This window comes from Prionailurus viverrinus, chromosome E2 (genome assembly GCF_022837055.1).
Source record: "Prionailurus viverrinus isolate Anna chromosome E2, UM_Priviv_1.0, whole genome shotgun sequence".
NCBI lineage: Eukaryota > Metazoa > Chordata > Mammalia > Carnivora > Felidae > Prionailurus > Prionailurus viverrinus.
This window is the reverse complement of record NC_062575.1, coordinates 11,373,778-11,392,326: the sequence shown is the minus strand read 5'-3', so window position 1 is coordinate 11,392,326 and position 18,549 is coordinate 11,373,778. Positions and strand designations below refer to the sequence as shown.

The following is an 18,549-nucleotide window of genomic DNA, read 5'->3' as shown; positions in this document are numbered from 1 at the left end:
AAAGCTCATCACCATGGGACCCATATGGATGTCGGATTGACTCCTAGAGAAAGACCAGATGGGCAGAGGATGGGCACAGGGGCTCTCTGTAGTGTTCATGTGGATGTCCACATGTGGGGTGTGTCATCTATGGGTCCAGGTCTACCTCAGGCCTCTCTGAAGACGTGGAGTTGGTGACAAGGAGGCGGGGCACAGAGATGAGGGTTCGAGAAGGCTGAGTGGGAAGAACCACCAGGTACCAAATCACTCGTCCTGTACTTGACCCTGCCTCTCACTTGACTGCGCTCCAGCCTGAAGCGGTGTTACAGGAAAAAGAGAAGGATGAGGGCTGATGAAGGATGAGAAGCCTTGTTTCAAGTATGTGAAATGGCATTGTGGGATAACACAGGGAGCCTTGATGAAAGGAAGCGGTAAGGATCGGTGTCCTTACAACTTGGTGTAACTATCCTAAGCAACGAAGGACACTGAACTTCACACAACAGCTCCGTGAGGGAGGGGCGACAGTTGGCCTCACTGTGTGGACGCTGAAGCCAGGCTCTGCCATGTTGAGTGGCTGGCCCGGGGTCACCCCTGGAGCAAATACTGAGGGCTGCGTGCCAATGGGGGACATCTGATTTACCCCTGCATTGAGCTATTAGGCGATACTGTCTCTTAACGAAAATGGATGGGAAGAAGAGTGGAGGCACTGCTATGTGTGTGACTATTTACATGGAACAAAAGGGCACCAATGGGCTGGACCCCCTGCCTCTACTGTACCCCACCATCCCCACTATTGACCTTATCTCATCCTCGGCCTCTGTCTTCCTCACCCAGTCTCCTCCACAGCAGAGACCTTGACCCCATCAGGTACTGACAGAGACTTCAGGCTTGGCGTCTTTCCTCATGTTGCCTATGTCTGCGCGTGCACCCGAGTTTCCCCAGCCAAAACCCAGGAGACTTCTATCTTCACAGGTCTACCTCCCCTCCACCCACAGATGCCTGAAGGTGGCAATGGCCTCCATAGGAACGCTCGAAGATTCTGCTTCTCTCCACCCCTGGAATGCTCTCATCCTGTGTCCCGATTACAGCAACCTCCCCACGAGCGCCTTGCCTGCCCCTTGGGCGGCCTGCCTTGCATCACGTTGTTGTACTTCATTCAAAGTTCTAAGTGGCCCCGACACTGGGGTCCTGATGAAGCTTTCAGCTTCCACCCCACCTTCATCCTGTCATACCGGCTGTGTTATCTCCTCTCACCTCTCCCTCCTTTGGGGCGTGCCCTCCATTGGGAACAACCTTCCCCCAACCCCACCCTTGCCCAATTCTTGCTCATCCTTCAGACTCATGCTCCCTGGAAAGTCTCTTCTGACAAGGACTCCTCTTGGCGGAAGGGCCGGTGGGCCCCCAAGCTCTCCCAGTGGAATTACAGACCCCCCCCCCCCCCACTACAGCACTCTGCATACCCTATCTGTGGTGCCATAAACGCCCGGACACAGGCCTGTTCCATGCGGTGTGTGCTTTGTCAGGATTTGCCGAAGAGTCAGAGGGAAGAATGGATAATGAGTAGGCACCTGTGGTATGTGTGTGGAACAGGAAGAAGGTTTAATCATCTGGGTGCTGGTGGATGAGCTGAATATATATATAAAAAAAAAACAAACCCAGAAAATAAAGAGACACCTGGGTGGCTCAGTTGGTTGAGCGTGTGATTCTTGACTTTGGCTCAGGTCATGACCTCAGGGTCATGGGACTGAGCCTCACATCAGGCTCCAAACTGAGTACTATCTCAACTCCTACCTCACTCCAGGAAGAGACAACCCACTGCAGCCGGTTGTTTTTGGGGCATCGTCCTAAGACACAGCCCTCCTGTGACTCTGGCCTGGGGGCGCTGGAGCACAGGTTCTCTGGGAGATCCTCTGCCGTCGGGGGGCTTTTGCACAGGATTTCGCGTTTCCTCACCCCTCGCCCGCAGGTCTTGGAACACTAGAGGTGGAAAAACAAAGCTTATTTGCATGCTGGTTGCAAATGATTTTCTTCCAGGTGAATGCGGAGAACCTACTAGTGAAGTATTTGCAAACCTATTTTTTTTTTTTTAAATTTTTTTTTTTTTTCAACGTTTATTTTTATTTTTGGGACAGAGAGAGACAGAGCATGAACGGGGGAGGGGCAGAGAGAGAGGGAGACACAGAATCGGAAACAGGCTCCAGGCTCTGAGCCATCAGCCCAGAGCCCGACGCGGGGCTCGAACTCACGGACCGCGAGATCGTGACCTGGCTGAAGTCGGACGCTTAACCGACTGCGCCACCCAGGCGCCCCTTGCAAACCTATTTTGAAGCTTTAGAACCAAATGCCCAGTGAAGGCCCTTGCAGCCAGCAGGAGGGATCTTTCCTCCGTGCAGAGGCCTTACATGCAGGTTGGCAATCGTTGTCAACATTCTCAATGCCCAGTAGCTGCTGGTCGCCCGGGTCCGGAGACGAGGTGTTCTCTTCACAGCACACGTGGCCACTTGGAGAATGGTATGTGGCCTGTTCCTTGGTAGAACCGTGGTCCTGTCTGGCACAAGGCAGAATTGGTCTGGGCACCTGGCTACGGAGGATTATTGTGCTTCTGCTGAGAAGCATCATAGATATATGCGTACACATCTAATAGCAACCGACTGTGACATTGACAAAAATGGATTGGGGATGTCCACCTCTTCGTGTTCGTACTCATCGGCTGCCTCTAGGCAGGGCTTGGTGCTAACTATTGGGGAATAAACAAATAGGCACTCGGCAAATGTCTGCGAATGAATCTGCCTTTCTTGACCTTCCTAAGAACCCTGTGACATAGAAAAGGTGGGGAATAGTCTCCTCGCTTTCAGATGAGTACTTAAAAAACTTCCAAGGTCACTTAGAAGGTGTTGGCTCCAGGTCGGGTCTGCCCTCAAGGGACATGTCCCCTCCCCAGCCTTCTTTTCTGCTCAGAAGAGCCATATGAGATGCGCCTCTCTTGCCTTGGCTCTTTGTCAATATGTAAACATCTGGGCACAATTCCAAGCCTGCTCAGAGGATCAACATGACTTCTGGCTCTTCACATTCTTCAGGGAGACGGATGGTGATGGTACTCTCATCATCTGCAAACTACAGCAGCAGGACACATCCATTCCATGCCTCCCACGTGATGGTGCATCTTCCTCTTTGTCGCACGACCTTCTACCAACCCTCTGCGATCACCGGTGTGGTCCCGTTCTCCAGCAGGGCGGTCTGAGACTCAGAAAGCCTTCGAGAACCTGACTAAGATAATCAAACAGCTGCCAGGAAGCCGAGAGGGGGCAGGCAGACAAACGTGTCTGGTGTCAGACAGGGCTTTGCACCACTAAACAAGTCCTCCTTCATTCATGTTCAACATTTCTAAATGGTTGGTCCTTATCCAACAGAATTCTTACGTCTTCAGTTGTTGTTTTTGTTTTTGTTTTTGTTTTTTAGAATGGGTTTCCAGAGACCCGGTCTCTAAGAGGAGGACAGGGTGCAGTAATAAATTCAGAAGAACTCCTTCCAAATTAGTCATGAAGATGTTCTCAACACGTGTGCTCTTAGCAAACAACCAACCAAGCAAACAAACCTAAGGAAATAAAATACTCTCTCAAAATATTTCTATGTCAAATGTGGGGCAAATTCTGAACTAAAGCTCCTTTTGGGGATGTCCCATTTGGAACTGTTGGTTCCCCATTTCTTGTCCCCGTGCCCACCATACACATTTGGCTAAAACAGCCCTTGAATTTTCCTCTTGTAAACTGTACCTCCTTATCTGCAAAGAATGAGACCAGACATAATATCGTATCCTATTTAGACTTGCCTTCTGCTATCAGTCAATACATTCCTTCATTTTAATGCATATCTACACATGCTCAAAGATATTCTTTCCCACCACTAGCTCCTTACTCCCTTAACAGATAGAGTTGTAACATTTTTAAAAATCCCATGTTCTATAATTGCAAAAAGTCTCAGTCTGAACTCTGTGGGGGATTTGTGAGTACACTGCCATACTTTATCAGAAATCAATACTCCAGGATAATGCACTGAAGGAAAGCATGGTAGAAATGTGGTCCTAGACTTCTACCTGGCTTCATTGTTCAGGCAACGAAAGCACTGCATCTTCTTGATTATTCCATAAAATTGGCTTGCCATCCGTGGTTTAGCAGAGACTGGGCTGCTGTCCCCTACAGTGTGGGATGTTTATCAAGTAGATACTGGTAGCATCATTCTCCCAAGTTGGGACAGTCAAAGATGCTTCCAGACGCTGTGCCTGAGGGGACCTTTGGCAAACTGAGCCCCCACTGAGCACTTCTGACTTGTGAATGGCCGGTGGCTCTATGCCTCGGCTGATTTCATGATTTTCTACCTTTCACTGAGAGTTTGTGACAATAGGACATTTTATGCCTGACTCCCCTCTGTATCCCTCTAACCCCGCGACTCTTCCCCACCAAGCAAGAGTTGAATATCCTTCCTACGCCACCTTCTTTGTATCTGCATTTTCCATGTGCTTTGGAGAAATCAGTAGCCATTTCGTCTGCCAATCCACGGACACTCCAATCCTTTCCAGCTGTGCTCTACAGCCTAGCCTGAGCGCCCCCAGTACTCTACTCTCTAGACTTCTAAGTAAGACCTTAAGATGTTGTGCATGGGTTCCTAATCTACAGGATGCAATCACAAAAAACACAAATGAGAATGCCTCATCACGCTAACTCAGTGTGATGCCCAGGAAAGCATAAAAGCTGAGTGCCTCCTGGGGGAGCCAACACCCCTGTTTTTGCCACTTTCTTTGTCCACAGGAAACAAGACTCATGACTCCAACTCGTGCCCACTTACCTGAGACCAGGGTCCAAGGCTCCATTCTGGAGGGCAGGCATGACTGTTGCAGACTCGCACCTGAGTGGGCGTGCTCACTGGGCAGAGAGAATGTAACACTGCTTCCTCCTTCTGGAACGGCTTCTTCTGGACACACTGGATCTTCCTGCTCTGCTGGCCCCCTGCACATGACCTGCTGCACACGCTCCATTCGCCTGGCTTCCAGCTTGCAGTGAAAAACGACATGACTTCCAATGAAGCTAAGATTTTGGACCATCCTTTTCAAAGCAGTTACCGCCTAAGATTTAACCACCTGATAAAAGTCTTCCATCAATTTTAGAACCCATAAGTGCAGTTCAGAATATTTCTTCTTCCACAGGTTTTGAAGCCTATGCTAGTGTGGCCCAGGGATAGGGAGTCACATGAAGTCACAACACGCTTTTGGGCAAAAACACATTCCTGCCCTTGGCAAGGGGAGAGACGTGTACCCTTTGGAGACCCGAGCAATTCATTCATTCAGCCAAGTCTACTGGGGTCTTCCCTTTGTGCCAAGGACTCTCCTAAGCATCAGGCTTGGAAAAATGAACGAGGCAATATTGTTTCCATTAAGGAGCCTACAACACAGTGATGAGGTGGACATGTGAACAAAGATATTACTATGTGACACTCGCCACAAGAGAAATTAATACAAAGTACAGCAGTTAAACTAAGGGGAGAGTGATTAACGAGAGGGGGAAGGGGTGGGACGGGAGAGGGAAGGAGGGTTGAGGGAGGGGAGGGGGGAGGTGTGCATAAGCATCACACATGCGTGCAGGAGACAGGGGCACATTCAGAGGTAGCCATTTCTAAGTACGCACCTCCCCCAACTAACTTTTCTGGCTACTCTTAAACTTTATGAATGCTTGAGAGACATAACCTTGTGTTCTTTATTGAAAGACTGCTGTGGGGGCACCTGGGTGGGTCAGTTGGTTAAGCATCTGACTCTTGATCTCGGCTCAGGTCATGATCTCAAAGTTGGTCAATTCGAGCCCCGCGTCGGGCTCTGTGGTGACAGCTGGGAGCTCGCTTGGGATTCTCTCTCTTTTTCGCTCTCTATGCCCCTCTCCCGTGTGCTCTCTCTCAAAATAAATAAAAATAGACTTAAAAAAAAAAAAAAGAAAGATTGCCAGATCACTTTTATCACAGCTGAGACTTGGTGTGAATTTGAAGGGTGATGCACTGAAACTAGTAACCTTTCCGATCACTGCATTCGACTAATTGATATTCTAGGATTTGAAGGCCTGGCATAAAAAAGATCCGCGAGATAAGATCTTACACATTTCAGTCATAGGAGTGCTGTCTAAAACTGATGTGGGCTTACCAGTGTTCTAAATTTCATTTCCATAAACAAACCATCACTGAGGTCAAATAACGTTTCTGTTTTGCCTTTGCCTTTCCGCCACGTTTACCAGTCCTACAATGTTCTCCTCTGGTTTCTCCCACCAGCCTGATGCGTGAAATTAAAAATCTTCCCTTCAGTCCAGAGAATTTAGCACATGAGTTCTAGATGACACGTGTTCTAAAACACTGCATCATCCCTATTAGCTTAGTTAAAGAAAGAGAATCCAGAATAAAACAATTCCTCATTTGTAGAATTATTCGCATCTTGTAGGACGTAAAGAAAACACGCCTATTAGGAAGTTATTAGTTTCAGCATTCTCCTACAAAGATGGGATTTTCGTCTACCCGATTCATGCGGCAAATATGGTGAGTCTGTAAAAGTATGGAAAGAGCACAACACAGGTGGACTTTCCTCATGACCTTCATGGTTATGCACACGTGGGCCCTAGGCTCCCTCTCCATCTGTCCTCAGTCTCTCTGAACTCTACCTCAAAGCCCAGCTTCTAACGCTGTCCATTTTCCCCTGGCTGCGTTTTCTATTCATAAGACCTCACAGCCCGTATCTCGCTGCATCTCAATTACTGCCTTACACTCCCACTTCTTGCATTACATTATGGGTTCCCTGATGGGAGGAGCTACAATTTCTCAAGATCCAGCCTGGCCTCCAGTCAGTGCCTATGACATGGTTGTTATGTGGGAAAACAACAGAGTTAGACTGGATGAACTCCTCTGTCCTTGTAACTCGAACAGTCTAAGACCTCATTGCCAGTGTATCTCTGGGGAAAAACAGTCACCGAGGGTCCCGTTATTCCAACAGAAAACATAAAGCTATAAATGATACGGTGGAGAAGAAAGGAACAGAGCAGAAGATCCTGCCCATTACATCACTCTAATCCTGCAGAGCCACTGGGAGGGCTGTTCTGCTTTTAAATAGCTAGTAAACTGGTCACTGCAGAGTGGAATTTCTACACGTGGCCATCACGGAAGTTCTAGAAGTCAGGCATGAGCAAGGCTCTCTCCCTTTTCACAGATGTACATATGAATGGGGTCCTTTTTTTGCTTGGCAGAAATAACCAACAATGGGAAGTAGGCTTAAAATCAGAAAACATCAGCACGCCATTCAAGCAAACTCACACGTCCCACGCACACAAATACACGCACACCATCTAAAGATGACACCTTACTCCACAAGGGTCAATAACACTGTCTGGTAACCATGTCTTATTAGCAAAATGGGAAAAAAAAATCCATGGAAGCCCACCAAATTTCTTTCTACTCTTGGTGTTCAGGATACAGCTGGTTCCAGATTCTGTGAGAAAAACTAGGTTGACACATGGACATACGGGATTGGTGAATAGCTGAAGCCCGAAACAATTATGACAAACGTGCTCTTACAAGGGAAAAATATATGTACGTGTATGAAAAGATTGTGCAATATAATTGCATCACCGCAGAGCAAACACTACTTATTAAGATGATCTGAAACATTAGTGAACACAACGCTGCTTTAGAAGAAACTCTGTCAATTCTCTATAAATACATTTGGCAGAAGATAAGTCACACAAAAGACTCCATTCGTCTGGGAAGATTACTTAAAATTAGCATCCAAACAATAGTGTGGCTAAAATCCATCCAAAAAACAAACCCACCGAGATCCCCATAGAGTTCCATCATCAGAAGTGGATTACCACTTGGCCTCTACCCTTTCTTTTTATTTTGTGACTTGCTACTGTGTAATTTGCATTTGGGGTTTCATGGTCTGCATAGTATTATGATTGTTAAATTCTTGGATGACTATATGAAAGTTAAACACACAACCACATGTAAATTCAACCAATATAGGATTTAGTGTTATTTAAGTATCTGTTTTAGTTCAGAGGGGTCTCTATGTAAAGATTTAAAAAGAAAAATGAAAGACACCTTTAAATCCCAGGGTTAGGTTCGTACAGCCAGAGTTAAAATGCATGTCTAAGGCAAACTTGTGTCTTTCGAGTTACACATTTTCACCTCAAATGTCCTGTTTTCCTCTGTCACTTTTTTGGGCACTCTGTCTCTCCCTGAGTCACTTTTGATCAGAAGGACCGGCAGTGGGTTTCAATTTTCTCATATCAACAATAAGAAAATACAAGTACAAACATAGCCAGAAAGACATTTCCAGATGACTTACTAAGCAGGGCAGGAGAAAGCATTGCATATTTTGGGTTCAGTTGCTGGCTTGGTTCTTGCGTTGCAGAAGGAGGAACTGACTTGAGTGTTTTGATCTCGTAAGCAAATGGCCTTTACGCTTATGTAACCTAATAAGACATCAGAAGTTACAACGTGAAAATCACAGATAAGCGGTTCGATTTCATTTCTATGTTTAGCTTCTGACTTACCAGGATTCTGATGTTGAACTCAAGGTATGGAATCCAAATACTGCATGACAACACCTCCTTTTGATAAAATCTGCAACTCATTTGAATCCCATTCTCCCCCACCCCCCCCACCCCCCAAGATAATAGCTTTCATGTTTTAATAATTTTAATGTGTAGCTTCTTGGGTTTTAAGACTGGTGCGGATTCCCGAACCATGAAGTGATAAATACCACCTTTTGGGGTTTTTGTTTGTTTGTTTTGCTTTGTTTTGTTTTGTTTTGTTTTGCTTTAGTGGGACCCGTTGTCTGGCTTGCAGTATCCATCTCAGGACTTCTCATCAGAGGCACATATTTTTTGTGTGAATAATTTTATCTGTCAGCTCTCCAAATACGAAGGCTGCCTCCTCTGTGAATTCGGTTTGTTTCTATTTACATGGTACGTTTCCTTACGATGGCATCCGAGAAACGATGAAAAGTCACTCTTGTGATCATGATTAGGTTAAGGTCGGTCACCAAAACCATATTGGGATTCCCTAAACTTAATTGTTTACTTCCAGAGCATGCATTCATTTGGACTCTCCTTCTCATATGCCTCAGACACATCGCGGTCTGTAAGTTTCGTGAAGGGACTGCTAAATCCAGCCAAGGGGAGAATCCCACAGTGCACTTCTCCAGCATCCTCCCTTTGGATGGACTTGTTCTCCATGAATGGAAAATGGATTGACTCTCTCTCCCTCCCAAGGAACTGTGCTTTCCCGGGAATAGCAAGAAGTTATTGCAAATGATCTCAAAGAGCATTCGGTATGTGAAAAACTGCTCATAATTTAAGTGAAAAAAAGCATAGGGTCAACAGGTATCCACGGCATGGTTTCTGTGCAGTAAAAAAAGTAGACAAAATGATCTTTGTGGCATGTGTCTGAGAACATTAAATGCACGTGTTTTTATGTTTGCATAAGAGAATAATAGAATGACACAGAGCAACGTATTAACGTTGGCATTTGCAGATGAAAGGATTAGGGAAAATTATTTTTCTTCTGCACAGCATAGAGCCTTCAAAGTGTTTATTAATAAAAATTTATTACTTCTTTGGGTATTTCTCCATTTTTTTCTTTTTTCCTCAAGTATAACTAACGTACAGCAGTGTATTAGCTTCAGGTGCACAACATGAGGATTCGACAATCCTATACATTACCTGGTGCTCATCAGGATAGGTGTACTCTTAATCCCCTTTATTTCTCTAAAAATGTATTCCCTTTTACTCATTTAATCTATTAAAAATAAGTATTTCCTCATGTTTTGTTAATTAGCATGAGCACCTGAAGAGGCCTTACAGACATAAGAATTTCTTCATTTTCTGTATTTCGGCTCTGTGTCTGGTTCCAAGATGCCCCACTGTGCTTAGGGCAATAGGACACAGTAGGGAGACCCACTGTATCAGATGCTCTGATAATGAGAAAAATGAATGACCAACACTGATGCTTTGGCTTCACGGATCTCTTTATGGACTTCCATTCTTCTTCTCGAAGGGGCACGTGTGACAAAGACTGACTGACGCACAGATATGTGGTATCTTTGGATCTAGATAAAATGCTTGCCTTCGGCTCCCTGAGAGGATGGCTGTGCTTTTCCCTCCCTTAGGAGGCCGATTTCTCGGATTTAACAAACTTCCCTCCCGAGAGAGACTTTGCTGGCCTCCCCCTGGAGGGAATGGAATGACACAATGCCTGTGTTTCAGGCGGATGCCTTGCAGTTGCCTTGTGTATGTTCTTGCTGGTTTTGAGCCTGCCTTCCGCAAGCCTCAGTGGGAGGTTCTTACCAAGAGAGAAGTCAGGGTAGGGAGAAACTAAATTAAATACAAATAAATAGATATAAAATACAAATACAAATACAAATACAAATAAATATATACTTTGTAAATCTCCCCCCCCCCCCCCATGGATTTCAGATATATAACGGTTGAGTCCTGGTTATGAAGAACTTGAGTTGTGTGAGCCTTGGTTCCCTTCCACCTGGGAAAATCCTCAAACAGTACAATAACGTTTGCTTTTTTACAGGGATGGCTCCCATAGAAAGCGATTCTTCTGTTGCTTATTTACATCGTACATGTAAGATGTGTGAGATCAAAGAACCTGCTTTGAGAAAAGACTTGGAAGGCAGAATCAGGAAATCGGCTACCTCCACCGCAGGTCGCAGAGCACTGAGACTGCACCGTACTCCAGGCATGACTGTGCCTTTTTGAGGCCGGATGAGTTCCATTCATGACCTTGGGAAGTGCATACTTCCAAGCTATCCCCGGATTTTTGCCTTGCATCAGGACCTGGACAGTGTAAGATACAAACCAGAGATCAAGAGACAGGTCAGACCCCGAAATTCCAGAAATCTCACCGAACACTTTAAAGGTATTTGTATGACATTTTGACCTTAAAGTTGGCTCATATAATTGCTCCCAAGTATGTTTTATGTCGATTTTAAAGTCTTCCCTTGATATTTTAAAATGAGTGTGTCCACATCATCAAAGCTGGGATTTAGAGAGATGCTAAATGGAGAAACATGACTTGACCTTTGCTCTAAGCCCACAACCCTCAACTCTAGGTATATCCATTAACAAAGCAAAAGAAAAATATTCTAATATATCGAAGGAAATAAGGTTCTATTATGAGGTCTCAACTTTCCCATTAAACTTGAAACCTAGGTAGAAACACATGTTGGTGCCTCACAGGTAATGGTTAAAACTGAATCTATGTATACATGTTTTTATGATTCCTCCTGGGCCAAAACTTCTCCTTTGTGCCAGGAGAAGCTGGACACAAGGGAGACACTCTAAAAACCATAGAATACCCCACTTAGAGTTGCCGATCATCAACTTAGAATCCAAGCAAGATTACAATAGGATTTCCAAAGAAAATCTATTCAAAGAGAATGTGGCTCTTGGCCACACTGACTGTGTACCAGAATAAATAGATAATACAAAAACAAAACAAAACAAAACCAGGAGCAGAAGGAGGGGTTGCTAATATGTATACTGGAATGGATTTAATCTCAAAAGGACAAGGACCTAGGATACATGAAAAGATGTTCAACATCACCGATCATCAGGGAAATGCAAACCTAAATGACAATGAGTTATCACCTCACACCTGTGGATGGCTAAAGTCAACAACCCAAGAAACAACAGGTGTTGGCGAGGATATGGAGAGAGGGGAACCTTCTTGTACTATTGGTGGGAATGCAAACTGGTGTGGCTACTGTGGAAAACAGTATGGCAGTTCCTCAAAAAATTAACAACGGAACTACCTGATGATCCAGCAATCGCACTATTAGATATTTAGTCAAAGAATACAAAAATACTACTGCAAAGGCATACGTGCACCCTAACATTTATAGTGCTTACAGTAGCCAAATTATGGAAATAGTCCAAGTGTCTACCGATTGACAAATGAACACAGAAGAAGTGGTATTTACACATAGAATGGACTATTACTCAGCCATAGAAAAGAATGAAATTTTGCCATTTGCAATGACATGGATGGAGCCAGAGTCTTACGCTAAGTGACAGAAGTCAAAGAAAGACAAATACATTATGATTTCACTCATATGTGGAATTTAAGAAACAAAACAGATGAGCAAAGAGGGAAAAACAGAGAGGGGAAAACCAAGAATCAGACTCTTAACTACAGAGAACAAATTGATGGTTACCAGAAGGGAAGGGGTGGGGGAATGGGGAAAATAGGTGGTGGGGATTAAGGAGGGCATTTGTTTTGATGGGCACCAGGTAACGTACCAAGTGTTGAGTCACTATATTGTACGCCTGAAACGAATAGTACACTGTATGTTATCTAACTGCAATTTGAATAAAAACTTATCTAACTGCAATTTGAATAAAAACTTTAAAAACAAAAAAAAAAGGACAAGGACTTAGGATAAATCTGACCCTAAAAGGTCTGACTACTTTGAGAGCAATCATTTACTGGCACTTTCCACACGTCAGGCCTTCGGCTGGGCATTTTCTATGCATCATCTCAAAACATGCCTATGATAACTCTCTAACGTAGCTGCTTATTTTTTCATAGGAAAAAACAAGAAAGAATGTGTGCTAGATCACACAGGTGACTAGGGAATGAGCTTAAAATACATGTAGGACCACCAATGTGCCTAAATATTGCAATCTATCACCTCGTTGTTAGTGTAGGCAAACAATATTTGCCCCCCTTCCTGATGTTCTCTCTTCTTAATACTGCTTTTTCCCCCTTCTTTTAATCTCAAACATGAGTATAAATAGCTGCTTCTCTCCGCCCCCCCCCCCCCCCCATGAGTCTTGTGGAAAATTCTTTACCGCTAGGACTGGGCATTCATGCCCAAAAGGCAAAGCAGATTTCCAGTTAAAAATAGGAAGCCCTGGCTCTCTCTCTGTCTGGTGGGATCCCACTTGAATTAGAGTTGGGTGGATGGCAGCTGTTCAGGGACCTCCATTACACCAGACCACGGCTCGGGATGCTACGCCATGGTTTCCACTTTGCTATTAGTTTAAATGTCTCCAGGAGTATCACGGCTTACTCTGAAGATTCCACGGTGTGAACATCATTTGTTGTACAGCAAAATGAATCGTGGTGCCTCCCAGAAACAACCAAAATGCTAACAAACGGGTCTTTGTTCCCCTAGCTCCATCCCAAACAAAACAAAACAAAACACAACAGGTAATACCATTAAAATGGACAGATATTCTCATTCGTTTTTCATGAGTCACCAAGGAAAACCTCAAAATCAAGGTCCTAGAGGCCTTACTTCTGAAGAACCCTCTAGTCTTTTTCTTCTTTTCAGAGCTGTGTCATACAGCCATTCTTGCAATCATGTGTTTAATTATAACACTTAAGACATTTTGTATGAATAGTACATAGTATGCTTTCCTCATTTGAGATTTTCACTGTGTTTCTGTTCTGTTCACGTGATATTACATAAACAAACAATTTAGAGTTTGGTTCCCGATCAAACTAGAATTTTGGGAGAAGTGTTACATTTAGAAAATAAGGTTGATGCTCATTGATACTTAACTCAATTTCTCCTTCAATTAAAGTGGTATCTTACATGTAATACTTTGGGTTTCTATTTTCTTGGTGCCATATCTCTTTATGCGAAATCTCTTTGTCCAGAGATTTCATAGGGAGAAAGTAATACACTGCACCTGTACATGTGTGGCAGTAAAATATAGGCAAGCTATGTAAGAACTGTAGTGAGCTATGGCGCTCACGAGGCAGGATGATTTTATAATACGTGGGGCTGTATCACACACAGGTGTAAGGGGGACATACTCAGGTCTTATGCATGACAGAGAAGGAAATCCACTCATTTCCACTTCCTAACACCACCCCATTCTCCCCATTCAAACTAGATCCTGACTTCTGCTACCATAGGGCGAAGACGACCGCAGTGGAAATGCAAAGAAAATTCAAAATACATATGTATAATTCTTGCCTTTTGAGTTTCAAAGACTTCTGGTGACTTAAGAATGGTTTAACACACTTTCAATGGGCATTGAAAATATATTCTACTTTCACTTTTTAGACAGACTCTAGATCCTAAGCCATACATGGCTTGTGGTTTCACGTAAAACATTTTTAAATGTTGCTGTGAACGGCAGGATGTGTTTAAGAAAATGAAAAAAAATTAACCACATCCAAGTGTCATTACTATTAAACAAGGAAAACCAACCAAGATGTCAAGTTTCCCTCAGCCTCCAGTAATGCTACCCATAGAGACTTATCAACATTGCCAACAAGAAGAAAATCAATGCTACCAAGAAGAGAATTTACACAATCTCCCTGTCAAACCTGTTTCTGCATCTGTACTCACACCTTCCATCTCTCCTCCTCTTACTCTACTCTACCCTAGCCTACCTCCTATCTTGGTCCCAATTCTCCACTATGCTCTGGGTTCCATCCGCCCTCATCTACTAAAAGTGCCCCCTTCTCTTGAGCCTTACTGAAATTTCCCTACTAGATCATTCCCATCAGCATCCAAGCATGCTATTTTCTCTCTCCTAAAAATGATCTCATCTCCACATCTCTCTCCAGCTCAGGTCCCATTTCACTGATTCCCTTTATAGCAAAAATCCCTCAGTGAGTCCTTTCTCATTCCCCCATGATATTTCTGGACCAGGCAGCCCTCCTCAGCACATCACTGAAACCGCTCTTTCAAGGGCACCCTGCCACATCCAATAGTCGATGGGCCTCCTCTTACTCAATCACCAGCACGAGACACAGTGGATCACTTCCTCCTTGCGTCACCACCAGAAACCCATTCTCTCAGTTCTTTTCCAGCCTCGCAGACCTTCACTCCTAGTCTCCTTGGCTGAATCCTCCTCATCTCCTAACTCTTCATTATCAAAGTGACCTCCGACCTCTTGACCTCTTGTTTATCAAGGCTCACTCCATGGGTGATTTCATCCTGTGCTCTGATTTTAAGTACAATCGACATGCTGACCACTGCCAGATTCGTAACTCCTCACCATACTTTCCAACGCAACATTCTGCAACGATGCTAGTGTAGTATGATCCTGTCATATGGTGGTCACAAGCCACCTGTGGCTATTGAGTACTGGCATACTCCTGTGACTAAATAAACCTTTACATGTGGCTTAAATCCAAACCTAGATAACCATGTGTGGATAGTGGTTGCCCTACTGGACAGCAGAGCTGGATATGAAAGCCATCCTCTGATGTCCATATTCACACATTCAGCTGCCTCCGGAGCATCTCTACTCGAATGTTTACAAGGCAGATCAACATACAACATTGAACTCATGATTTGCCTCCCTGTACTCCACTCTTCTCAACCCTACGAAATGGCGACCAGTCCTTCCAATTGTTCAGGCCAAAATAAGAAGTTAAAAGCACCCCAACCTCCTCTCTTTTTCTCACACCTGCATCTAATCAATCAGGAAGTGGCGTTATTCTTATGTTCAGTGGACCTCCTATCTGACCATGTCTCACTTTGTCTATCACTACTGTTGCTTCCCAGGTCCAAGCTACCATCATCATCTCTTCTGATTTCCATGGCCATGGCACTCTAGTGATACAGAGAAGCCATATTCTCCAGTAGAGGAGATAAGGCTGCACTGTTTTATTATTATAAAAATAATTTTCTGACAGTGACTTAAGGGATTAAAAACAAAGTGTCTTAGGCCCTGCAAAGGAAAATTAAATGCTGCTGTGAAAATTGGGATGGGGAGCAGATCACATGACTACCTAAAGAAGCTTTGCAGCTGTCATTTAATGAATAGAGTATCTTGGGGATGATTTCACCAAAGAAGCCACAAAACAACAAAGAGAAGTTATGTTTTCTTTGAAGATTTCTATTCCTCCCAAAGAGGCCCACTTTTATATTGAGTTTCCCACATGCCTTCCCTCAACTTAAAATTATGTAAGGATCCTATGAAGAGTAAGATTCTTCTTAAAAACTTTTTGAAGTTTTCGTTTAAGTTCCAGTTAGCTAACATACAGTATAATATTTGTCTCAAGTGTACAATATACTGACTCAACACTTCCATACATCACCCAGTGCTCATCACAGCAAGTGCACTCCTTAATCCCCATCACCTTGTTCAACCCATTCCCCTACCCACCTCCACTCTGGTAACCATCCGTTTATTCTCTGTAGTTAAGAGTTTGTTTCTTGGTTTGTCTCTTTTTCCCCCCTTTGCTCATTTGTTTTGTTTCTTAAATTCCACATGAGTGCAATCGTAATGTATTTGTTTCTCTGAGTTCTTTCACTAAGCTTAATACTTTCTAGCTCCATCCATGTCATTGAGAATGGCAAGATTTCACTCTTTTGATGGCTGAGTAATATTCCATTGTATATATTTACCACCTCTTCTTGATCCATTCATCAGCCAATGGACACTCGGGCTGTTCCATAATTTGGCTATTGTAGATAATGCTGCTATAAACGTCAGGGTGCATGGAACACTCTGAATTAGGGTTTTTGTATTCTCTGGGTAAACAGTAGTACAATTGCTGGATCATCAGGTAGTTCTATTATTACCTCTTTGAGGTACCTCCATACTGTTTTCCACAGTGGCTGCATCGATTTGCATTGGCACCAACTGTGCAACAGGGTTAGCTTTTCTCTGCATCCTCACCAACCCCCGTTGTTTCTTGGGTGGTTGATTTTAGCCCTTTGGACAGGCGTGAGGTGATATCTCATTGTAGTTTTGATTTGTATTTTCCTGATGATGAGTGCGTTGAGCATCTTTCCACACGTCGGTTGACCATCTGGATGGTCATTTTCTTCAGAAAATGTCTATTCACGTCTTCTGTCCATTTTTTAAATTGGATTATTTGGTTTTGAAGGGTTGAGTTTTATAAGGTCCTTGTATATTTTAGATACTAACCCTTTATTGGATACGCATACCTTTAGTTTTGCTGATTATTTCCTTTGCTGTGCAGATGCTTTTCATCTTGAGGTAGTCCCACTAGTTTATTTTTGCTTTTGCTTTCCTTGCTTCAGGAGACGTATCTAGAAAGAAATTGCTACGGGTGATGTCAAAGAAGTTACTGCCTGTGTTCTCCTCTAGGATTTGTATGTTTTCAGGTCTCACATTTTGGTCTTTCATCAATTTTGAATTTATTTTTGTGTATGGTATAAGAAGTGGTCCAGTTTCATTCTTCTGCATGTCGCTGTCTGGTTTTCCCAGCACCATTTATTGAAGAGATTTTTCCCATGAGATATTCTTCCTGCTTTGTCAAAAATTAATTGACTATGTAACTGTGAGTTCATTTCTGGGCTTTCTATTCTGTTCCAGTGAGCTATGTGTCTTTTTTTTTTAATGTTTATTTATTTATTTTTGAGAGAGAGCAAATGAGCAGGGAGGGGCAGAGAGAGAGAGAGAGAGAGAGAGAGAGACAACAGAGAGACAGAGAATCTGAAGCAGGGTCCGAGCTGTCAGCGCAGAACCCAATGTGGGGTTTGAACTCACAAACCGTGGTATCATGACCCGAGCCGAAGTTGGATGCTTAACTGACTGAGCCACCCAGGTGTCCATCTATATGTCTATTTTTGTGCCAGTACCATACTGTTTGATTGCTACAGCTTTGTAATATAGCTTGAAGTCCAGAATTGTGATGCTTCCAGCTTTTGGCTTCTTTTTCAGGATTGCTGTGGTTATTCACCGTCTTTTGTGGTTCCATACAAATTTTAGGATTGTCTGTTCTGGCTCTGTGAAAAAATGCTGTTGGTATTTTGATAGGGATTACATTAAGTGTGTAGGTTGCTTTGGGTAGTATTGACGTTTTAAGAAAATTTGTTCTTCCTATCCACGAGCACGGAATGTTTTTCCATTCCTTTGTGTCATCTTGTATTTCTTTCCTCGGTGTCTTATACTTTTCAGAGTACAGGCCTTTTACCTCTTTGGTTTATTCCTTATTATTTTTGGTCCAATTATAAATGGAACCAATTCCTTAATTTCTCTTCTCTGCCGCTTCCTTATTGGTGTATAGAAAAGCAACAGATTTTTGTACACTGATTCTGTATCAGTTCTAGCAGTTTTTGGCTGGAATCTTTAGGGTTTGCCGACTATGGTATCATGTTATCTGCAAATAGTGAAAATGTCACTTCTTTCTTGCTGACCCGGATGCCTTTTTTTTAATGTTCGTTTTTGAGAGCGGGAGAGAGAGCGTGTGCATGTGAACACACATTGGGGAGGGACAGAGCGAGTGAGAGAGAGAGAATCCAAGCAGGCTCCATGCTTATATCAATGTGGGGCTCGATCCCATGAACCATGAGATCATGGCCTGAGCCAAAATCAAGAGTCGGACTTAACTGACTGAGCCCCCCCAGGTGCCCCGATCTGGATGCCTTTTATTTCTTTTTGTTGTGTGATTGCTGCAGCTAGGACTCCCAGGACTCTGTTGAGAAAAAGTGATCAAAGTGGACATTCCTGTCTTGTTCTTGACACTAGCAGGAAAGTTCTCAGTTCTTTTCCCTCTTGAGGATGATGTTAGCTAGGAGTTTTCCCCATCTGG

General features: G+C 43.7%; 1 protein-coding gene across 1 annotated transcript in view; it reads right to left on the bottom strand.

Annotated features, from left to right (window-relative positions):
- Positions 1–18,549, bottom strand: part of ADAMTS18 (ADAM metallopeptidase with thrombospondin type 1 motif 18) — a 141,202-nt gene that overhangs the window by 10,129 nt on the left and 112,524 nt on the right. Inside the window, exons 17-20 of the mRNA XM_047836086.1 lie at positions 10,709–10,850; positions 8,348–8,474; positions 4,822–5,026; positions 1,771–1,956 (exon numbers count right to left, since the gene is read on the bottom strand). Of these exons, the coding sequence (XP_047692042.1) occupies positions 1,771–1,956; positions 4,822–5,026; positions 8,348–8,474; positions 10,709–10,850 (660 nt within the window). The remainder of the gene's footprint in view (positions 1–1,770; positions 1,957–4,821; positions 5,027–8,347; positions 8,475–10,708; positions 10,851–18,549) is intronic.